This window comes from Felis catus, chromosome C1 (assembly GCF_018350175.1).
Source record: "Felis catus isolate Fca126 chromosome C1, F.catus_Fca126_mat1.0, whole genome shotgun sequence".
NCBI lineage: Eukaryota > Metazoa > Chordata > Mammalia > Carnivora > Felidae > Felis > Felis catus.
In genome coordinates this window covers 82,858,034-82,882,588 of record NC_058375.1, presented here as the reverse complement: position 1 = coordinate 82,882,588, position 24,555 = coordinate 82,858,034, and the positions used below count along the sequence as shown (strand labels likewise).

Genomic DNA, 24,555 nt, shown 5'->3' with positions numbered 1-24,555 from the left:
TCCTGCACTGTCTTTAGTGGTTTTCCTACACAAGCTCACACCTTTGCAAATAGCCCCTTCATTAATCTTTACTCAAATTACCCAAATTAAATGTACCATCTGTTTCTTGCTAGGGCTCTGATTAATAGAATAGGAGAAAATAGGCATTTTCATATACTGTTAGTGGGATTATCTGTACCCTTTCTACAAAACAGTTTTACCAGAGCAATAAGATTTGTGAATGCATGTGCCATTTGACACAGAAATCTCTAAGAATTTTACTCCATGGATCTAATCTCTAACATATGTGTAGAAAAATGTTTATTGTGATATCATTTAATGATTTGAAAAAAAAACTCAGAAAAAATGCATCCATAGAGGCTGATTTGATGAATATCCAAGTTAAATTTTGAAATTAAATTGCAGAACAGTTGTGCATAATATGGTCTACTTGGTATAAATGTGTATATTTTATATAGATAAACTACATTAATAGAGGTCACATTTGTGAAAAGGGCCTAGAGTCAAATTGTAGAGTTGGAGTTAGGTATTTTTATTTTTCATATTGCATTTTTCTAAATTTTCCATTCTCTAACCTTTAATAAAGTTTATTTAAATTTTTTTTTAATTTAAAGTGGGAATATTGATGCCTATCTTATAAAAACTGTTGTGAGAATTAAAGTCATAATATATATTAAGTAGCTATTTTTACTAGGGGTAAAGTAGGACCTAGTGCAAGTGATAATAAAGAACAACCTGAACAAGGGTAGTGGACATGGAAGAGGTGATGAGTTTTAGAGGGGTATAGGAATTCGAATTCCCAGAGATGGTGACTATTCAAACAGCAAGGGTAGCAAAGTCTTATTAAATGGTTCTCAGTGCTCATTCAAGCAACTGCCTGTTCCATGGCCTCATTTAGTAAAGATAGAATGCAGCAGGAGAAAGATTTGGGGAGGGAGATGATGGATTTGGTTTTGGGTAAAAAGCGTTTTGGTGCCTGTGGAATATCTAATTGGGTTCCCCAGAAGGCATTGGGACAAAAGCAGATCAAATGATCTCATGACAAATTGGCCCTTTCTTCACTCTGGAATAGCATCATCTGAGGTTGAGGAGAGGGGAATAAATTCAAAATTAGTTGGTGGTTTCAGGAGCCTTTTCTAGAGTCCCTAATTCCACCTTGAAATTCTTTTCCCCTTACCAATATCTACTGTTCCTTTTTCAGTACTTAGGAGCTGAGGATGTCATTGCTTCTTGGCTTCAGCTAAAACCTGTGTCCACTAATGCAATTTAATCTGCACCAGCAATCTTAGATACCAAAACATCTTGGTAATTGAATCATGCAGCTGAACTGATTACTTTCTTTCTGTTTATTGTTACAATGTGTTTTTATACTGAGAAGATTTTCATTCTTTTCTACTACTGTATATTTGATTGATATATTTATATTTATAATTTTTACTTTTCTTGTCATATTTTCTCATGGGAAAATGTATGACATTTATAATATAAGGAATTAGAACTAGAGGCAATTTCAATGCAAAACAACAAAAGTAAACTATATTTCATAGAAAGCTTGCTGGAACAAATAGCTGAAACAATACCTTTTTTCTACTCCCTACATCTCTGTAATTATTAATAGTTTATTCATCTAAAACCCTGGAAATATTTACGTACAGGTTATGCTAAAGAAGAAAAAAGGAGAAGATAATGTTAAATTATTTACTAACATAACCAAAAAGATTTTTTTTAATAAAGAGATTATAGATCAGTAATGTCAAGATATTCTGCATAGCTTGTCTTTATCAAAATAAGGAATCTTTTTATTAAGGCATCCCAGAAAGGGTAGATTTATGGATTGAAGGGAGTGTGTTTAATATGTCCGTATCCATCTAGATTGACAGTTCTCACAGACATGAATTTCCCCAGAGAGACAGTGTTACTGGTGTCAGTGGATGGCATCATTTACTTCAATGTTCCATTATTAAATTGATAACAAGATAATTCCTCTGCTTCTCAGAGACATGACAGGGTTTACAATGGTTAACACTCTTATTGCATGGGATTTGATGTTCTAGGTATTTTTTAATAAGTAACATATTTGTATTTCAATAATATAAAAATGAGGTAAAAACAACATAGTAAAATAAAATCAAAATCAGATGGACCAGGCAATAGATCTATTTAAAGAATATTCTGCTTACTAATATGTAGCTTTATTTAAAAGAAATGTCCTTATACTTCCTTCAGCACAATTATACTTCCTTCCTAACACAATTATACTGTTTTGAGACATTTTTTATAATATGTTATTTGTTGAAATTGAAATTTACATATTTGGTTCAGTGTTTGTATGTAAGAAATAATAGCTAATTTTAGATAATTACAGAGGCAGAGGAACTAGCTAATAACTTGCTGAGTACTTTATATTTATTTCTTAGACATACAGCTATAGAACTAGAGATGGAGATAGGGTTAGAAATAGCAATAGACAGATAGCAATCTGTTTCTTTATATAAATAGAAATACTTTAAAGAATAACTCAACAGTTCACTAAGGCAGCATTATTAACCCCATGTTACAGATAAGGAGACTGAGGATCACAGACATTAATATTTATTCAAGAGATTATGAAGCTTACCTAAGGTCCACCAATAATGAGTGTAGAAGCCTGCATTCCTTCCGCTACATCACATGACTTCCCCTGTAGAGTTTAGGGAAGTATATTTCTTGTCAGTAGCCAAACAGCTAGCAAGCAGGAGGGATAGTAGTCATGATCCTTTCATACATTCCTTAGAAAATGAAACATTATTAATAAATATATTTCAGGGTATATATTGAGAACCAGTGGTATGAAAATATGAGTCAATAAGAAATCATTTAGTTTGGAGATGAACTCAGGGCTTAACTGAAGGGGAATTTGGTGAGCACCTCCAGGTTAAGGATATCCCAGAGGGTTTGGATTAGTCCTATCATCCCAGTAATGAGTGGAACAACACTTTCATATTAGTTTAAAATTATGTTGTGTTTGCAGATATTTTTATGGGCATAAATCCCTAATAATTTCCAGATAGAGGTGTTTTTTTTTTCTGTTTTACCAACCATAATGTGACATTTTGGCAATTGCTACCTATCATATATACTTCAAGAGAAGTGCTATGCCGGTGCCTTCAAAGTAGACTAGGATCCATTTCAAATGGAAATATGTTGCAATATACCAATGAACTAAAACAAAATAGTATTTTCAAAGTTAAAAGTGAGAGAAGTCCAAATGTTTGATTATGGATCAGACTTATGGGATAAGGCAAATCAGAGAGCAAAGCATTTACTCAGTCAATGATTCTGGAAGGATCTAGCACTGTCACTGTCTACCACAGTCACTGGATACATTTCCTTTACCTATTCCAATAATAGCTCTCCATGAACCATTGACAAGACAATAAAGTTTCTATACCACATTACATGAGTGAGAGGCTAATTCATATGAATTTAGTCCTTGGAGGTAAATGGAATGACACAGTTTGAAATCCTTTCAAAGCTGTAAGGAATTGGATTGCCCTCTTTGTTAAGCATCCTATATTGTGACATGTTTTTCAGGTTCACAACAAAAACTGATTTAATACCAAAGTCTGGCAAAATGAGAACTGAAAAAGTCAATGGTACTTAAGCATCAGTATTATTGGATTGTTCTTGCTATACTAATCATTTTCTTCATCTTTTTTTATATTAAGATGATATTGAATAGCTGCCATATCTACTAATCAGGAGTGTAGCTAAATATATCAGACACTATACATGGGAAAATAAAGTATATAAGAAAGAGTCCCTACCATCAAAGGGGTATGAACTTGCTGGGCAGACAGGAAAAACATGTACAAAATAACAATTAATTAAAAAAGACCCTACTTCCTAACATCCATATCTTTACAAGCACTACATGCTACAGGAGTAAACACACACACACACGCACACGCACATGCACACACACTTGTAATATAACTATATCACAGAGAAAGGATATAAGGATACAGGGATACAGGAAAAACATTGTCATTAAAGAGGAACAGATGATACCCTATTACTGGTAAGTATAGGGACAACTCAGGAAGCTGAGTAGTTTTTATTATCGTAAATGAGGTATTTCTAGGATGGAGAGTATGGTAAAAAAATCAACTGATTAAATTAGTTAGGATCAATGACTACTATGACACTTGCTTTTACTAAGGAAGTCCTTGAAAAATGTGTAGGTTGGTAGTAGTTTTCCCATCTTTTCATCCTACAAGTCTCGTAGAGCTTGTCTTTTCCCTTAAGGAATGTTTTTCCTTCTTCCCTGTAGCTACAGGAAGCATTGCTTCATATGAAGTAAAAACATTCATGCTCCTAGCACAGAAATTTCAACTTGCTAAAGGAAAATTTAGCAAAAGAGTACCAAAGGTTGATGAGATTTTTTTTTTTAAAAAAAAGAATGAGATACCTAGTTTAATAATGATTCTTTAGAGTGGCCTGAAAAAGATTCATTGACAAAATTATTTAAGAGGAATTGACCAGATGAAGAAGCTGACTGTTTAAACCAGACCAAAAGCCAAGGCAGGCAATAGGAATGATTCAGTGCAGCTTTTTGTTAGCAAGCTTATAAGATATAGGCTGTGAACTAAAATGCTTTGCACCTAGAAAGACTTGACTCTTAGAAATTTTATAGTTACAACATATTGGGCAGTAACAAATGGAGTGAGGCAGAGTAATTCTGTATGAAAAGAAAAACACTATTAAGGCACAAGTATTTTTAGATGAGCATCTTGTGCTGCTAGTTAGAAAGTGAAGTTAATTTTCCACTATGGGTCCCTTCTGATACACATCAGGAAAATGTGCTATGAAACCAACACCAGGCCAAAACTATACATGTCATTTAATACATGAAATGTGGTCACTAATTTACTTTGAGTGAATTTTTCTTGGCATTTCTTAGAGACTGTAAGTATAAGGTAGAGATAACATCCCATATAATGAGCTTCTCAGCACCTACAGCATATTTGCTATGGAATTTTGATATAGTGAGTCCTTTACCAGAAATTGCTTGTGCACTCAACCAAGGCTGGTAACCAACTGATAGAAAGACTAATTGTAATACATTACAATTTGAAAAGAAGGACCTTGCCTAGAGAGGACAAAAATTTAAGGTTAAATTTGTATATTAGGATTTTTTTTCTTCCAAGTTATAGAATGTGTGTGTGTGTGTGTGTGTGTGTGTGTTTTGACTGAGTAATTTGGGCTTATAGGTGACTGTTTCATCATAGTGTTATTGGGACAGATAATTGAGGGGAAAGTGTATGTGTTTGTGTATAATCTACATATGTTTTTCATATCTATGTTTTCTCTATATATGTATGTATTATTTACATAAATAATTTAGAGGAATATGTTATACATTTAGTGAATGCAATAAATCTCTCTGGCTTGGCTGAATAATTTCTACAAAGAAATAATACTTCAATTTATTAGAATATATTTAAAGAAAAAAGGAAAGGAATTGCTTAGCTTGATTCAAGAGGCATACCTCAGAATATCTTGGGGCGGGGTGGCGGGGGGAAGGAAAAAAAAAACACCTGACAATAACTACCTACTATATTGTGAATTCTTCCTAAAGAAATGGCAGAAATCCATATCACTCTGAAAGTATACTGAAGGAAACGCTTTATGTTATACTGCAACAAAAAGTTTTTTACTAAGAAGATGGATTAGGTGATGCAGAAGGACTACTACATTTGTATCTCTCTTTCTTCCTATCTGTCCTTCATTGAATACTTTTTGTCACAAGAGTGAACAGCATGGTGCCAAAAGAAGCTTCCACTGGGTCTTTACAATCTGCATTCATTCTTTTATTTAGTAAAAATGTAAGAGGTTTTTGTTTTGCTTTTATACTTTTTTGTTCCAAAAACAAGGCCAGGAACCATTTGCCCTTTGTTCTTGGTAGCTGAAAAATGTAGCATATGGTAAACCTTTTCACTGAATAGGCATTCACGATCATGCATGTGAAAATGCATTAGAAGAATTTATGAGACATGTGGGGACATGGGCTGCATCTGAGACTAAAATCCTCATCACAAGCTTTTATAGTATTCTACCGTGAGGACTTGTTTGGTGGGGGAGGGAAAGATACCTCTCTTTCCCTTCATTAAATGGTAGAACAATCAGCGGTGGTTGTAAATAATTCAAAAGGTTCTGAACCAGACTTTGTCTTTTAAATTGAATTGTTCTAGAGGCTGTTCCTTGCCTTATTGTAAGTAATTAAAACAATCACTGCTATTGTTTTTATAATAGTTTTGAAAATATAGAGAAATTATTAAAATGTAAAAGCATTGGGTGAGCCAAAATTGCAGTCCTATACCTTCTTCCCGACTCTTTGGTATATGTTTATACGGTGATTCCTAAGACAAAGGTATGCTTATAAATATATACTTTTAAAGAAACTTTCAAATTGGCAAATCTTATATAGTAGGAAAAATGTATAACCTACCCTTAATTTAGAAAACTACAAACCCAGCCATGCAATTATTTCATTTTAAAAGGCTACTTTTCTCCTATGTGTTTTGGAAGTTTCAAAGATCATGTAATTACATGTGGGATAGAGGACGAAAAGATTACAAAACAAACACCTCATTGTTGTTCCTTAAAAGCAGCATTGATATCAACATCTGTGCATTTGTGAGCAAGCTGAAAAGTATGAACAATGCAAACAAGGAACATTTAAGAGAAAAAGTACTTCCTCATTTTCAAACTTTCAATATGTTATTGTGAAAAACATCATATTTTAAACTCCACAAAGATCCTTCAGAATTTGCTCTGGATTAGAATTGCTAATGAATTGATTATAGATGAAAGTGACTTTACCCCAGCATTTGAAATAGCTAATATTAGTATTAGAAAAATTTTATGAAATGACTAATTAGAGCAAAGAAATTTGGGAATTTTTTTCCAAGGTGATTAATTAGGTGTATACCCTTAGCATGCATTGCAAATATTAGTGCATATGTATTATTTTGGAAGTATATAAGTAGGCTTGAATACCATTTCTTGATTTTAATTAGATTACAATGCCTTTTGAGTATCTTCATTTAGCAGGTAATGTGAATTTAACAGGGACTTTGTTGTACACTCTGTTTTATTTTTATAGTATGCAAATAAGGACCAAATGCCAACCCATTCATTATGCTGTATAAAGTTTATACCAGAAAGGTTCCAATCACTTTGAAAAAGGTCCTGTCATTATTTCTATTGTAAATCAGTATGCCAAGCTTCTGAGAAGGAACATTTTGAACTGAAATATGGAATATAGATGAAATCTTAAGATGTTTACAAAGTGTGTGAAACATATTTGGTTGATTCTTAAGTGTCAACAGCATATTAAGGCAAGGGAATCGTTTATCAATATTCAGTGATACAATGAATGTTTTATTAATTGAGTGTCATTAATCTTTATCCTGAAAAGCAAAACACATTAGAGGTTTTGTTTCTATTGCTGTTTACCAAGGTGCCCATTGTTGGCAGATGTGGCAGCTTGAAATAGAGGTGGAAGCACCTGAGTCCATACTTTGCTCCCTGTACAGAAAGGTCAGATTGAGATGAAGAAATTTGTGGGGATGGGACATGTTGAACAGAAAGAGGGAGACTGGAAAAAAAGGGAAAATAGGATCATTTGTGTAAGAAGAGGACGCAGGATTGTTAGTTTATACATTCAGCCAGTTTTCCCTCAGCTCCTTCTCTGTTGAAGGAGGTGGGCTCAGGGGGAGAAAGGTGATGAGTATTTATAGAATTGCACGAGAGAAAGACAGGTGCAATGGAAATACTTAGGTATTTCCGATGCAGAACATTGGTCATAAGGAAAGCTTAAAGCTTTAGAGCTTTGAGAGTGTATGCCTTTAGACCTCTTAGGTAAAGGGTATGATTCCTGACTCCCACCCCATTCCCCAACCCTTCCTCACACAACATTGTAGCTGGTCCCAGTATGCTGCTCTGTCCTTCACATGGCATCTGTTTAGAATAGTGGCCCTCTTTGGGTCGTCAAATCAGGGAAAGACACATGTTTGGGCTCACAGTTCTTAGAATTTTTTCTGGGTAAACAGGAAAAAAATTTTAATCTCAATTCTGATAAAGCAGTGTGAGCCAAGAAACATAATTTAATGAAAGGTATCATAGATATTAGTGAATTTCCTGCCATTTTAGTGAAATCTAAAAAATTTCTTAAATATCTATAAAATGTGAATCTATACACAAAATATTGTTCTGTGGATCCACTCATTTGAAAAATGTATTAATTTACAAATATAAAATGCCCACAATGTGACACTATAGAAAGATCACAGAAGCATATAAAGATAACGCTTTCTACCCTTTCCAATGACATATTTTTTAAAGTCTTATCTGTGGATGTTTAAAACCCAAGTATTGTACCATTTCAAAATGTCATTGTTTGCACTCTAAATTGTAGAAAATGGCAAATCTGAATATGACATTATTCTCTTAGTAATAAAAATTATCATTGAATTTCATTGAAAAGTATTTAATGTCAGATACATAATACCATGTAATTCTCAGAATAATCACTATGAAATAAGTGTGGCAAACCAAATCATTCCCATTTTATTGATAGGTAGTTCATGCAGAAAGACAATTACATAATGTTAGTATTTGATCATTCTTTTAACAAGTATGGGGCATCTCCTACATGCCAGCACTGTTTTGTGTCCAAAACAGCAATTCTTACTCTGGTGGAGTTTACATTCCAGCTGATGGGGGGAAAGACATCAAATATAGTAAATAAGAAAATGATATAATAGAATATTCTATGGAGAAGATAGTAGGACTGGGAGGGGATGGTTTGCAATCTTCAATAGAGTGTCACTAAGGCAACAACATTTGAGCAAAGACTGGAAGGAAGTGTGGGAAAGTGCCTGGTGATGTCTGGGAAAGAATGTGTAATGGTGAGGAAGCAGCCAGGGCACAGTCTTCCAACACTGTGTGGCATATCCCATGGTGAATTGGATTTAAGCCATCCTATACAACTTCTGTGAAGTAATAACATGTATTTGGAAAAGACTAAGTTGTGTGTTTTTAGAAGTCCTTGACTTCTTAAAAGCATTGCATCTAACGTATATTGCACATCAACACTTATGTATTTCTTATTCAACAAATATTTTGTGAGTCCCTGACATGTGTCAAGTACTTTGGTAAACACAACAGGCAGTCCCACCCCACAGGGATATATGCTGAGACAGAAGACACAGCCTGTGTCCTCCAGAAGCTTACCATCCAGTACTTAAGACACAATACCACTAACTCACACAACAGAATTATCTAATTGAATGTGCATTAAACATGCAATCATAGTTAATGAGAGCAAAAGAGCTACATCTCATAAAATAATTACAATAACACTTAGTATTTACATAAAATTTTCATTTGGGAATTTAGTCTTTACAGAAAATGTTTCAATAATCTTTACAACACCCATGTGCTATATGTATGGTACTGGAAGGAGTGCCCAGACTATTTAATGCAGTGCATCATTCCATGTGATTATAATGAGAGTTTTCATTACTTTCTTTTTAACCTCCTTTTTTTTCATTCCTGTATCACATATTAGCACTGTATTAATTATTAGTCTTATTAATTTATAAAAGCAGTTCATTAAATGCATGTTTGTTATAGCCTCTAAATAGAAAAAGTTTAAAATTGGAATATAGATGCTTCATAACATTTTTCAAATCAACCCTGTTATGTGCGTTTGAAAGGCAGTATTCCTGAATGAACCACATTAAAATAGGCAACGTATCATGCTCTTTAAGTAAAAGCAAAATCAAATCTCATACACCGGTTTTGTGTAAGAAACATGCCCTTTTTTTGTGTACAATGAATTCAAATCTCATGGTTTCAGTTGACTTACTGCAACCTCAGTGAAGGGTAAACAGTGATAGAACAACTTAAATCCAGCTAATCATCTTAGATTAAAGTCAGTGCCAAAGTCATGCTATCAAGACAGTAAATGGCTTATAGTTATAAAATTACATGGTAGACATGGTAATTTCATATATGTGCTTTTCCTCCATGATTACAGCAAGTACAATAATCTTTATAGGGATGCACCAGAAGTTTTTTAAAAATTTAACATTTATTTATTTTTGAGAGACAGAGAGAGACAGAGCATGAGCAGGGGAGGGGTAGAGAGAGAGAGAGAGATAGGGAGATAATCTAAAGCTGTCTCCAGGCTCTGAGCTCTCATCACAGAGCCTGATGCAGAGCTTGAACCCATGAACTGGGAGATCATGACCCGAGCCAAAATCAGATGCTTAACCGACTGAACCACCCAGGTGCCCCTGAACCAGAAATTTTTTAAAAATTAATAATCAAATAATAAGACCATACTGCCTTCTATAGATACTTTAAAGTGTATTAGGTGCTATGCAATGCTGAACCAAATGATAAGAAAACAAAGGTGAAGGGTGCCTGGGTGGCTCAGTTGGTTATGCATCCTACTCTTGATTTTGGCTCAGGTCATGATTTTGTGGTTCGTGGGTTCGAGCCCTGTGTCAGGCTCTGTGCTGACAGCATGGAGCCTGCTTGGGATCCTCTCACTCCCTCTATCTCTGCCCCTCCCCTGCCTCAAAATAAATAAATAAACCTAAAAAAAAAAGAAAACAAAAGTGAATCAAAATTATATTTTCCCATGGAATGGAGTAAGAGAAGTCAGTGGTAATTATCAATAAATACACAGCTGTGATGTACTGTGACAGGAACTGAAATAGAAGTAGGTAAACTACACCCTAATACCCAATAAAAGCAGTGATTCTATCTCTGAGTTTATTGAGGGTGGTATGATAGGAATGAGCTCTGAGTTAGACCTTGAAGCGTGAATAAGAGATATACTGTCAGAGGAATAGGGTGGTACTCTTAAGAAGAGAGACCAGCATGGGAAAAAGAATGGAAATCTAAAAGGATATCTAGTGGGCAGTATAGATAGGGTGTTCATTATGGTGTGTCAAGATACAGGAAAGCAATGGATTTGGGGCCAGGTTATAAAGAGCCTGTACTACCCTATCTTCATTTCTTAACATGTTTAAGTGGTTAGAAAACAGTGGAACACTCATTAGGTCTTGCTCACTTGGTCTTCCCTCACTTTTTGATTTCCTAGGCACTTCCATCTTCCTTTCTAGCTTAGATGGTAGTTTTGGAGTTGCAGTGAAATAACCCATTGGCCAAGAACATAAAAATGACATTAACCTCTGAGAAGGAAAGTAATAAAAATTGTCATGGATTGAATAAAATCTACCATGTATAGGAATAAACCCACAAGGTCTTCTATAAATGTATGATTAAGGAACACAGAAAAATGATTCAGAGAAAAAAAATATTATAACCAGACAATTCAAGATTTGTATTTACTCTTATTAGCTGAAAAACCATGAATAGTTATTTAACCTCTTAAAATAAGTTTTTCCCCTATCTGTGAATGGGGCTGGTAATTTCTGTTTTGTTATGTTGTCCTAAAGATTAGAGATATACACGTGAAATACTTAACACAATGCTTGGCACACGTAAGTACACAGCATGTGCTTCACCCCAAATTTAGTGGATTTGAACAACTATTAATTTATTTCAGAATTCTGCGTGTTAGCAATTTGGGCTGAGATAAGCTGGGTGGTTCTTCTTGTCTCAGCTCATCCCACTTTTTCTGTAGTCAACTTCCAGGTGGGCTGGGGCTGGCTAGTCTCAGGTAGCTTCACCTAGATGCCTCATCCTTATCCCATGTGCTCTGATCCTACAGCAGACTATGCCAACTTGATCACATGGCCAGGAAGGATTTCAACAGAGTGGGCAAAAAAGGGCAAGACTTCTTCAAGCCTTGGTTGGACACTGGCACAATATCACTTTTGCCATGTTCTGTTGATGAAAACAAGTCACAAAGTCAGTCCACATTCCAGTAGCGGGTAGATAAATCCCCCATGTGATGGGAGTAGCTGCACATTTACATTGCAAAGGGGCATGAATACAGGGAGAAGAACACTTCCCCCACCCCACTCCCCGAACACTCTACCACAAGAAGATTGAGGATGCAAAATCAGTTGGAATCTCTAATGTAAATTGAAAGGATAGGAAATCAATATGGTAAATCTTAATGTAGTAGAGAGGAACTTGGAGGCAAAAGACCTGAACTTAATCCTTGCTTCTGCTATTGATTAGCTTGACCCTGGTAAAATAAATGATCTACGCTCATTATTCTCAGTATAAAGTTTTCCAAATTCATAATTATTACAGGGAATAAATGAGATAGTGTATGTGAAAATGTGCAGTAAGTTTAAATATATACATAAATTTAATGGATTACTGTTCTTTGATATAAAGTATACTTAATAAATTCTGAGAGGTTTTCGAACCTCTTACTTTATACCACCTATCTGTCCTTCTAATTCTCTCTCTAGAATGTAGAAATTTGCTTACATTTAAATACTGGGATTTTTAGTAAAAATGTATATTACTGGGAATTTCTTTCCTCAGCTACCTGTCCCAGCATTCCTTTGAAGCAAATATTATTGAATCCCAATTATGTATAAGGTATAATATAAGGTACTAGAGATATACCTATGAAAAAAAGCCCTGTCCCCCAAACTTCAGTCATCTTTTGAAAAACACACAAACAACAGCTTAATACCATATAATGTTATAACAGAGAAATGCAAAGGATGCCATAGGATCTCCGAAGAGGGGTGCCTGACCCAGTCAAGGGGAGAAGAGTACACAGGAAGGGGTTCCTAGTGAAGGTAATGCCCAAATGAGGAGCAGGAATTTACTGGACAGAGTAATCCAAAATTCTAATCCAACTGCCCAACTGGTTAGGGACCATAGTTTCAGACCCTGCCTGGATGAACCTGATTTCCACCAATGCACCCAGCTCCATTGCCCATGATATGTATCCATTCATTTCTCCCCAACACTAAACTGAACTACTTGAGATTTCTTAAACAGAGCATATTTCTTAAACACAGCATCCTGTGCCTTTGCTTCTGCTGCTCACTCCACCTGGAGTGCTCTTGCCTCTTTTATTTCTAATCAGTGTCTAATAAACACCCAAGCATGACTTCAGAGTCTAGTAGGAGTTGCTTTTCTAGGATATCTTCCCTGATTCACACAGGTACAAATAATCACCCTTCCCTTTCTTCTGTCATTATATCCTGGTTCATACACTATAATTATTTTTCTATCAATTTACATATGTCTGCTTTATTATACCATATGCTCCTAGAGCACAGGGACCATTCCTTATTCATTCAGACAAAAGGAATAGACATATGGCCAGGAGAATGCAGAATACATGTTACATTCAGGAAGCAAAGTAATTCAATGTGGTTGGAGCAAAAGTAGCGTTGTGGTCTTGTACAGCTTATTACAGAATTAGATTTTATCCTGAAGTTGGATTTGAAAAAGAAGTGTGGTATGATCAGGTTTGTTTCTTTAGAAGGATCTGCCAGATGGCATAGGCTGCAAAGAGAGAGAGGGAGACTAATAAGAAAGCTATTCCAGTAATCCAGGGTAACAGTGGTGAGGATCTTAACTAAGACAGTCATGATGAAGAATCAGGAATACTTAGAAGGGATCATTAGGAAGTAAACTAGAGCAGTGCTTTTCAAATTTCCCTGTGCATTAGAATTACCTGGAGATCTTTGAAAAACCCTGATGCCTGGGCCTAACTACATACAAATTATCCCAGAATCCTTAGGGTTATTTTTTTTTTTCCTTACTCTTCAGGGGATTTCAATGCTTAGCCAAGTCAAAGAACCAGTGGACTAGAGAGTACTTGGTGAATAACTGGGTGTAGGTGATGAGAGAGAAAGGAAGAAAGGAAATCTAGTTTCCTAACTTGGGATGAAAGGGTGGAGTATATTTAACATGAAATGAACAAATTCAGGGCAGAGTTTGATCTTGAGCAAATTGAATCTAGGGGGTAGAAGGCAGTTGGACATGTTGTTCTTGAACTTAGGAGAAAGATATAGGTTGGAGGTATACACTTTATAACTTTTCTACATATGGATATGATCTGAAATTGTTGTGAATGTGATATCCAAGGAAATGTGTATGAAGTGATACTAAGAGGACCATAAGTAGACCCTGGGGACATCAACATGTAAAAGGTGGTCAGAGGTAGAAGAGCCTGAGAAGGAACAATGAAAATGAAAGTAACTAAAAGAGGTACCTCCAAAGCTCATATGGAAGAGGGTTTCAGTAAGCTGGAGATAGCTCACTGTCTAAGTGCTGAAGAGAGTTCCCGTAAAGATTCGGGCTGAAAAGTGTCTATTTGCCAAGGTCACTGATGACCTTGGGGAGATGACTTCCTAGACAGAATAGGGACAGAAACTAGATAAAATATTTAAAGAAGTGATCAAAAGGAGAGGAAAAAGCAGCCATTACTACAGTTTCTGAATAGTATGCAGTGTTTTATTTTTTCCTGTTTTAGTGGAAAATGTCTGATTTTCTATGGAAACTATGTGCATATTGTTTAACTTGCAATATGACTTTTCTATGTTAGGAATAGTTGTGTAAACAGCACATTTGTTAGTCCCAAAATAAACAAAGAAAATGATGAATTTTTAAACAATATAAAAAGACAACTTTAAGAATATTATTCTCATCTGCAAACATCAAATAAGCAATAACCATATAAAATATGAGGAAAGTTTCACTGTTAATGTGCTATTCTCAATGTGTACATTTAAGGAAAATTGTACCAATCTCACTTCCACTTTATTTCTACTACAGTACAAAGAGCATTTACAATTTGAATGTTGTACAGTTAATTAATATTTAATAAACATATTTTCTTGGTTTAAATGTCTTCGAAAATCACATGTCCCATGCTATTTTTCCTCCTTGATATAATCCCAGTAGTGTTAGGGATAATTTTGTTAAATTGTTTGACGAAACCTAACTCAGCTACTTGTAATTTACAGTTGTTCACCTTTGTCACTTTTCAGTTTTTCCCTACTAAAAAATTTAAGTTGTCTTGCAGCTGAATTGTTGACTGAATTTCCAATGTAGTTCATAATATAGTTACAGAATACCAAAACAGTGTTGCTGACATGTGTTTTAAGCATACACTTTAAGTTAAAGGGAATTTGGGAATATAGCCAGCTTGTAACCAATTAGATGTTTTAAGTTGTTCTTCACCTTAATTTCTAATGTACAAACGTTATGGTAAATCAGTTTGAAAAAAAAATGCTAAATAAAATCATTTTTGTTTTTTCCATAAAGGAAATGTAATTTTAAAAAATAATTTAATCATGAATTGTGATTCTTTCATTTAAAAGTTAGGGAGGATGACAATAGAAGCCATTTAACACTGTTTTTTTTGTTTTGTTTTGTTTTGTTTTGCTTTGTTTTGCTTTGTTTTGTTTTGTTTTGTTGTTTAGAATAAGTTCTATCAGCACAAAGGCTGACCCAGGGCTTGAACTCATGAACTGTGAGATTATGACCTGAGCCAAAGTTGGACGCTTAACAACTGAGCCACCCAGGTGCACCTTTCCTTCATTATTTCTAAGCCTTTGTCCCCCATTCTTTCATGTCGGAAGATCTCATCTACTACTTAAGAAAAATGTGCATACCAGAAAGGATAGTTTTACCTTTTCCACACCAAGTCTATAAACGCAATTGCACCCATACCTATTTTTTCTCTCTCTACTCTTCTCTTCCACACCATTAAACTGGAAACAGTGCCTCTGCTCCTATCAAAGGTTACTTCTACTTATGCGAAAGAGTCATCATCACCTCTTGCCTTCTCAATAGCTTTTTCCTCCTTTCCAGATTATTTCCACCAGCATAAAAACATACTCAAATATGGCCCATTAAGAAAAAACATCTCTCCCTAGACCTCCCGTAATCATTTATGTGCTGCCCCATTTATCTTTTAGCTAGCTCACCAAAACCTTGGGAGAGATTTGTGTGTCACTTCTCTCCACTTCTGTATATTCTATTCACTCAGACTATTCCAGTCTGACTACTGTCCTTGCTGCTTTACTGAAACCATTTTTTGTAAAGGTTACCAATGGTTGCTGTATTGCCAAACCTCATGGACAATTCTGTATTCTCTTACACAAACCTTTAGTTGTATTCACCAGAGTGGATTGGTCTTTACTTTCTGGAACACTTTCCTCTCTTAGCATTTGTGACCTCACATTCTCAGATGGCATCCCAGGCCCTTCCTTTTTCTGTGTTTTATTCTCTTCCCTTTGAAGTCACCTATCCAGGTGGCTTTAAATACTGTTATATTTCGAAGTTTCTAATATGTACGCCTTCATCTCTAACCTCTTTAGTGAGTTCTAGACTCGTGTATACAGTGACATGGTTTATGTTCTCATTAATGAGAGAGGCTTAATAGACATTTTATGTGTAAGATATGAAAACAGAACCTCTTAGTACCTCCCCCCACCCCACACTAGTTATTTGACTAGGCCTTGTTGCATCTCAGTAAACTGTCTACATTCCGCTTAGTAGCTCAAGCCCTTAATCTAGGGATCAGCCTCAATCTCTCCTTTTCTCGCATCTCCTGAATCTAACCACTGACCAGTCTTGTTGGTTCTAGCTCAGAACTGTCCACTTCACTGCATCCCTGTGGGTAATATGCAAGCCACATTATTTCAATCTAACTGGACTCTGCTTTCATCCTGAAACACCTTCATTCCCTTCCCTATAAATTAGTGAAACACATCTTTTTAAAATGCAGATCAGATTATTTTATCACCCTCCTTTAAACCTTTCACTAGTCTCCATTGCCTCTATAATAAAACCCAATTCCCACAGGGATCAGCTCATAGAGATATGGCCACTGACTGTTTGTCTCATTTTCTCTTAAATTCGTCTTGCCCTATCATGAAACTCCATCCACATGGCCTTCTCTTTTTCTTAAATATGTCATGCTCATTCCCACCTCAGTGTCTTTGCACATGTATTTTCTTCTACTTAGAATGCCAGTTGTCTTCCAGTTCCCCATCCCATTCTTCAGTGTAAGGGGCCTTCTTATCTATCATGTCTCAACTCACACAGCCTTTTACTGACCATCATCTGATGGAGGCACTGTGCACCCCACTGATTCTCCATTACTGTCCTCTATTATGCCTTTCTAACAATAATCTTGGTGTGTAAATAGTCCTAATAATTTTTTTAACTTGTTATGATTTTCTCTCCCTAAAATGTAAGCTACAGGAAGGCAAGGACTTCTTTCATTTTTTAAATCACTTCTGAGTTAGAACAGTTACTGGTACATAGTATGTGCTCAAGAAATATCAGTTGGGGTACCTAGGTGGCTCTGTCATTTAGGCATCTGACTTTGCCTCAGGTCATGATCTCATGGTTTGTAGGTTTGAGCCCTGCATCAGGCTTTGCAGTAACAGTGAGGAGCCTGCTTAGGATTCTCTTTCTCTCCCTCTCTCTCTCTGCCCCTTTCTCTCTCTCTCTCTCTCTCTCTCTCTCTCTCTCAAAATAAATAAATAAACTTAAAGAAAAATAAATATTAGTTGAGTGTTCAATGGAAAAGACTCTAAGTCAATGTCTTAAATTCCTTTCTATGTCATTTGGTAGCAAGCACACAGTACATGCTCAATTTGCTTATTAATGGACTAACTGACATTGACTCTCCCACTAGCCTGTGTGTCATAAAATGTAGGATGTAGTTCAAACACTACATAGCATTTGGCCATGTATAAATTTGCCTATGTATAAAATTATCCAATGATTTTTAAAATATGAGTTATAAAAATGGAGCACTAGAAATGGCCTAATTTAAGTGAAATATAGGCAAAAGTTACCCTGGCTTTAAGAAAATGTTTCACTGAATATTTATTTCTAGTAATATAGCATGATGTTTCACAATATAAAATATCCATCAATTCTCTTTTTTCATGGGAAGAAAACAAAACCCTGTCCTTTCTTGCTTGCCTAAAAACCAAGCACAGTAAAACACGGAAAGGCTTTCTAATCATCAAAGAAAGATTAAATTATGCCCAGTGTCCTTTTAATGTTAATATCTTTTAGCCTGACTCTTTGAAAAATCCTAATATGTTTTAATAAAGAATAAAACGATTTTTGGGTCATTTTTATTCCCCTGAAGTAGAATGTCATCACATATTTTCCCAAAATATCAGTTGGTTTTAGATTAAGAATATTTAGACCAAGAAGACAATTTGGCATTTTAAAAATAATGTATATTTTTTCCCTTACATTTACTTGACTGTTAAAAAATTGCTTAGGAAGTTATTTCAAAAGTGCCAATTTTAGTTTTAAATGTAATAATTGTCAAGACTCTAAGTGAAAGATATCAGGATACAACTTGAATTTTCTTAAGACAAAGTGGTGTTAGTTCACACATACAGATGTGTTAGTGGTACACCTAGCTTAGAAGTGGCTAGCATAGGTCTCTTCCCATTACACATTTTCTACTTCCCTGTCTCTGCTTTATTTTTCCCTAGCATAACTAGCTTTGGGTGGAGGTGGCAAGATCGGTTAAGTGAAGAGTCAGTTGGGGGTCACCAGCAGCTCTGAACACACTTCATTCCAGTTTAGGGACCAATGAGAAAAAGAATTGTTTATCTTCCCAGCTCCAGTGCAGGACTTCCACAGGAATAGAGTGGCTGATTGCTATGATCAGCCCTGTTAGAGATACTTTCTGTTTTTTGGGCAAGAACATAGAGTCTTTCAGAAAGTGAGGAAAGAAGAACAAGGTAGTGCTTGACTGCTTAGAGCACACACACAAAAATCTACCTCTGCTTAACATAACGTTTCTCTCCCACCTTTGGTCACCCTTCCCCAGTGACAGCCCATGCCAAATCATACCAAGTCACTGCATCCCCAGGCATTTGGTGGCACCAGGGCTCTTGATGTTCAGGACAATTATCTGGGTAATATTTATTTCTCTCCATCAAGCCCAACCACGGCTTCTCATGATCCTCAGGACCTATAGGGCAAAAATGACTTCAACCAACCCCAACACAATCAATATATATTTGAAGCAATTAACAGCTTTGTCAAAATTAAAATGGCCATTTAGTAAAGTGGAACCAGGTTAGACACTAGTTGAGAGCATATATCATATATACTAGTCAATGCTAGTAAACATGGTTATTTACTAGTCATTTACTAGTCATTTACTAGTCAGTGCTGGTAAACATTATTTTCCTGGCAGCAGATTTCTTTGGTCAGGCTGTCTGCTTAGCTGAGTCTTCCCTGTTGTCCTCCACGGCTGCCTAGGAGGGCCATGGGAGAGGAGGATGTTGTGCTGATTCAGCACCTGCTTCATATTTCTATAGGAATGTGAACCTGAGGATTACTTTTCATAATTAGAGGCATGTTTGGCTTTTGTTTTTTGGGGTTTTTTTTTTGCTTGTCTTGATTTAAATAATAAAACTCCCTAAAAACCTTAGTATACTGTTTATTACTTTCACCAGAGAAGCACTCGTATCTAATGCTAAAATCTGTTTTTCATTTTGAACTTTGGATCTCACCCTGCCTTTAAAGTTTTAGCAACAAGCCTGGAGGCTCTGCCCATTTCCAAACTCTTTTTATTAACTGTTTTGTTTTTAAAATTTGGGGGGTTTTTTTGACCTTGAAGCCACCGAGGACAATAGGAATCTGTCTGACCTGCCCCCATTTGATTTTCCTTTTAGATGGGCTCCATTTTTGTTCATGCAGGGGATACTCACCAGGAGGTATTAGTCTCGTCCTAGAAGATCAGGTGTACACTGTGGTATTTCTCACTGGTTAGTTTTCAAAATAGGGGGCAGAATATCCCTGATCTTAGATCACGTGAAAAGGGCAGAAAGAGCATCTCTTACTGAAGGTTCATAAGTTATTCTGGTGATCCTTTTTTAGCTAGCAAATGGGCAAGCATGGAATTTGACTTTTCCCTTTCTTTTAGCCCTAGAGAAAAGGCCATGTGTCATTCTTAACATTTGTTTCTCCAAATTCTTAAAAGCTGCATTCTCACTGGACACAAATGTTGACTCCTGAACTCACCCCAAAATAATTAGGCATTCTTAACTTTTCTCTGTTCATCATTTACTTTCTTCCTTTTGTTCTCTCTCTAAAGAGGAATCAATCTTATTTCTCATCATTGTCCCACCTGTATCTGATTCAAACTCTCAGATCTTCTGATCCCTGTTTCTCAATTGCTCTGTCTAGTTCACAAGTTCTGTGTATTTTAACATCTGACCCTTTTTTCTATCACCAAGACCAACACCCAGATCAGCCTTGCTCACTCTTCACTCTGACTCATGATAATTATTTGCCAACACTTTTCATCTGTTGTTTATTTTTTCCCTTCTCTGACTCAAGATACTCATTTCTGCTTAATCTTAAAGGGATAAACTGATAGCGGCACCTGGGTGGCTCAGTCTGTTAAGCGTCCGACTTCAGCTCAGGTGATGATCTCATGGTTCATGGGTTCAAGCCCCACATTGGGCTCCGTGCTGGCAGCTCGGAGCCTGGGGCCTGCTTCAGATTCTGTGTGTCTCTCTCTGTCCCTCCTCCACTGCAGCTCTTGTTCTCTCCCTCAGAATAAATAAGCAAACATTTTAAAAAACAAATAAAAAAAAGGAAGAGCTGATAAAGCAACTCCCTGCTCCTAAACTTTTGGTGACCTCATTCATTTATTCACTCAGTCTTATTGTGTGCCAAGCACCATGCTGATTATTGTAGGTGAACGATGAATGATACAGAGCAGGCCCAGCTCCCATGGAGATTATAGTCTATCAGGAGAGAAAAAAAATTAACCCAGCGTTACAGTCAGGCTTGTTGTCTCCGTGGTTTTCATGGTGTATGATCCCAACTTATTTTCTGTTTCTGTCAATGTTGAAAGCATTTACAACATATATTTGTTTTGTTTTGTTTTGTTTTGTTTTCTAGACATATATAAGAAAGCTGAGTGTGGTGAGAGCATAGTTAGTGACTTTTAGTGGACTCTTCCTCTAGATTCTGCAACTTTAGGCTTGGCGCAAACTCTTTGAACTCTTTGAACTCTTTGTGGTTCAATCTCAGTCTTTAAATGTTAATAATAAAACAAAAAAACTAATGACATGTATTGAATGCTTGCTTTGGGCCAGCAAAATCTAGTGGTTAAAAGCACAGATTCCCAGTCAAACTGCCTGGGTCTGAGTCCTGGCTCTGCTCCCTATTATCTGTGCTACTTGTGCATCTCAGTACTTCAGCATCTTCTATAAAATGGGGAAAATAGCGTTGGGAACAATTAATTAAGTGAATGAAGTCAAAACCATTTAAAAAGCACCTACAACATCATAAGAGCTATGTAAGTTTTAGCAACTTCCATTATTTCTTTCCTAAGTAAGTCATACTATTATCCATGTTTAACCAGTGAAGAAACTAAATAACTTGCCTGGGGCCACACAGTCAGTGGTGGAGTCAGAGTTCTAATGCGGATATTCTGGCTTCAGAGCAGATATTAGTAGCTATTATTCTATGTACCCTCTATTATAGGGTTATTGTAAATAGTCAAATAATCAGCATTTAACAAAGTTTAAACTTATAGTGCACTGTGAATATGTAAGGTATTATTATCCATGCTGTAATAAGATATGATTGAAGAAAACACTAATTTATTTCTTTTCCGTATCTTGAAACTTTTAGCTACAGCAGAAATTATATTAATAAACATTTCTATGTCATTGTGTGATATAGACAACCCTCTCACATGCACAAATTTATGTAAGTTCCACTATCACTTTCTGAGGTGGACAAAGTCCACATTGTTCTCTCCATTTTAAAAATAAGAATGTGGAGGACCAGAAAAGTTAAGTAACTTACATTAAGAATTCAGAGGTAGTAAATGAGAAAGTCTCTAACATAAGTCCGAAGCCCAGAATCTCATTCTTTGCCTCACTGTAAGACTCTGTTGTTTTTTAATAATTTTTCTTTCAGTGGATCAAAACTAATTTTTAGACTATAGTTTACGATTGTAAACATATATATGTAAATATCAATATACCCTTGTGTACAAAAGCATAACCATTTGAACTGACATTCTTTCCCTCTTTTCGTTTTAAAGATTGTGATTGCTAGCATCATGTGCAGTTACAGCAAAAATGACTGGATGGAACTCTCCAAAATGGCTGAGGTAATGATTTCTTTAGTATATATTTATTTTATTTCTCCTCTTCCATTTTTATTAGTTTTAAATAAAGAGCTGCCATGAAAAATAACACAGTAGAAGTAAAATTGAATGGAAAATGGTAACTTAAAACATTTCTATTATAATTTGTTTACCCTGTGTTTTCATTAAAATGATGGAAATGTAAATTTAAAAGGAATCTATTCTATGAAAGTGGTCCCTTGGATTTCACACAGTACCAAAAAAATCCTTTATTCTTTGAATCCATATACTCTTTATTTGCATATTAAGCAAAATGTATATTATGATGGATGCCATGATAAAATTTAATTCTACCTTTGAGAGTGTAACAGGATCTTACCTTGCCTTTAGGCAAACTAGTTTGACAGCGAGAAGAAATTTTGAATATAAAACTCTTGAATATTTAAAATATAAAAGGTTCGTTTAATACTATTCTAGTTTGAATACAGACATGCATAAAATGGTAGGACAGAATGCTCCTGAATTGAACACTAGTCAGCAGGTTTTCCATAATATAAATTGAATCTTGCACAAATGCAAACAACTAACCATGTGCCTCCAATTTGTATTTCAAATAGAAAAATACATACTTAAAATTGTATACTTATGTCCGTCATGCTGTCATGAAAAATAATCTAGATAGCTTCAGCTGGGGTTTCTTGAAAACCTCTCAGAAATGTAGAAGGCTAAATCTAACAGCGCTTATATACTAATGACTGTACATTATAAAATATTATAAAGCCTTCTATCGTGTTCGAAAATTGTACATTTTATTTGGATATCTTAAAACTGTGAGGGAAAAATTACTTCTGGGACTTAAAGGGGTGAAATTAAACATGATCAGTAATTGGTTTCGTGATCTTTAGTGCTGGGTCCACTTTATACGTGTATTTACCTAATTGACCATGAAATCTTCCACAGAACCTGTGCTTGGCATGAGCTTTGCCAATTTTAAGCTGACGATGATGAATGGCTTTATCACGCTGCCTGCTTCTCTGCCTTTCTGTAGAATAAAATACTTTAAAATAAATATATTCTTCAGTAATGAGCATTAACTTTTAAATAAACAAATTTTACTTTTAAAAAGTCCAAAGCCTTCCTATTAGTAACATACCAACCAAGTTAAAGATATTTTTCACATTTCTCACATTCTGTATCTGTTTATTTAATTGCAGTTTTATTTAATATCATAAGTACTCATAGCAAAAAAAAAAAAGAACAGCAAAAACAAAGGAGAGGAAGGAAGAGAGGATAAAAAGAGAAAAAAATTAGAAAGAAAAAGTTATGCTTTCCATTGGGTCAAACCAGTCTATAGAATCTCTCCCCAGGAGAGCCATCTACATAACAAGAAGGTCAATCTATAGATGCTGTCAATTAAAAAAAATCTTTTCTATAATCTTAAAATATGGACCATCCCAGGGCATATCGCATGAAGGAGCTATCCCCTGGAGGGGACATCCCCTGGAGGGCCGCATTAGGCAGCATGATTCATCATAGCTCATTGATAGGTACCCAATAACGCTTTGTAGAGTCAGTTTTGTTTTTATGAATGCATGCTTCAAAAGAGATTAAAACAGAGTTTCTTTTTTTACAATAGAAGATCCCACATTCAAACAAACCAACAAAAACAAACAAACAAAAAAAAACCATTCAAACCAAACTTACTATACCACTTACAGTGTACATTTCTTTGGGGGGTGTTGATAATGGGCGGTAAGAAATCAGAACTATCATACCAGCTGTTCTAGCACGAGTTTTAAGTTCAGCAGATGACTTAATGTGATGATGAATATACTTTAAATTCATGAAGTTCCTCTCCTTATAGTAGATTAATTTTCGAATTATGCAACAGGGAACCAAGGAAATCTGTTATGAGCTCTTTACTATTATATCCAAAAACAGAAATGACACATGTGTAACAGCAGGACAGATCAAGTCGTACATGAACATGAAAAAGCAAAGAGTGAGAAACTGTGTCAGAATGAAAATTTGCACGAGGAAGGATCATTATTATTTGTTTCACCAGAGGCTACCACTGTGTTTTCCTATTCTATTTTTTTAAGTTTATTTATTTATTTTGACAGAGAGAGAGACAGAGAGAGAGAGCAAGTGGGGGAGGGGCAGAGAGAGGGAGAGACAGAATCTGAAGCAGGCTGTGTGCTGTCAGGGCAAAGCCTGATGCAGGGCTTGAACTCACAAACTGTGAGATCATGACCTGAGCCGAGATCAAGAGTAGGATGCTTAACCAACTGAGCCACCCAGGTGCCCCAGTATTTTACTATTCTAAATAAACATTTAAGACCATATGGATGGTTAAAAAAAATAGAACCTAGGTACATTCTTAAAATATGCTGAATTCAACTAAATGACATTTTTAAAAATTAATATATATCCAGTATATC

The 24,555-nt window shown here is 35.6% G+C and overlaps 1 protein-coding gene across 3 annotated transcripts in view; it reads left to right on the top strand.

Moving 5' to 3' along the window:
* The window catches only part of DPYD (dihydropyrimidine dehydrogenase), an 869,175-nt gene that overhangs the window by 561,041 nt on the left and 283,579 nt on the right, over positions 1 to 24,555 (top strand). For all 3 annotated transcript variants that reach the window (XM_045036245.1, XM_011284844.4, XM_045036247.1), the window contains one exon: positions 22,070 to 22,138. In XM_045036245.1, the coding sequence (XP_044892180.1) occupies positions 22,070 to 22,138 (69 nt within the window). The remainder of the gene's footprint in view (positions 1 to 22,069; positions 22,139 to 24,555) is intronic.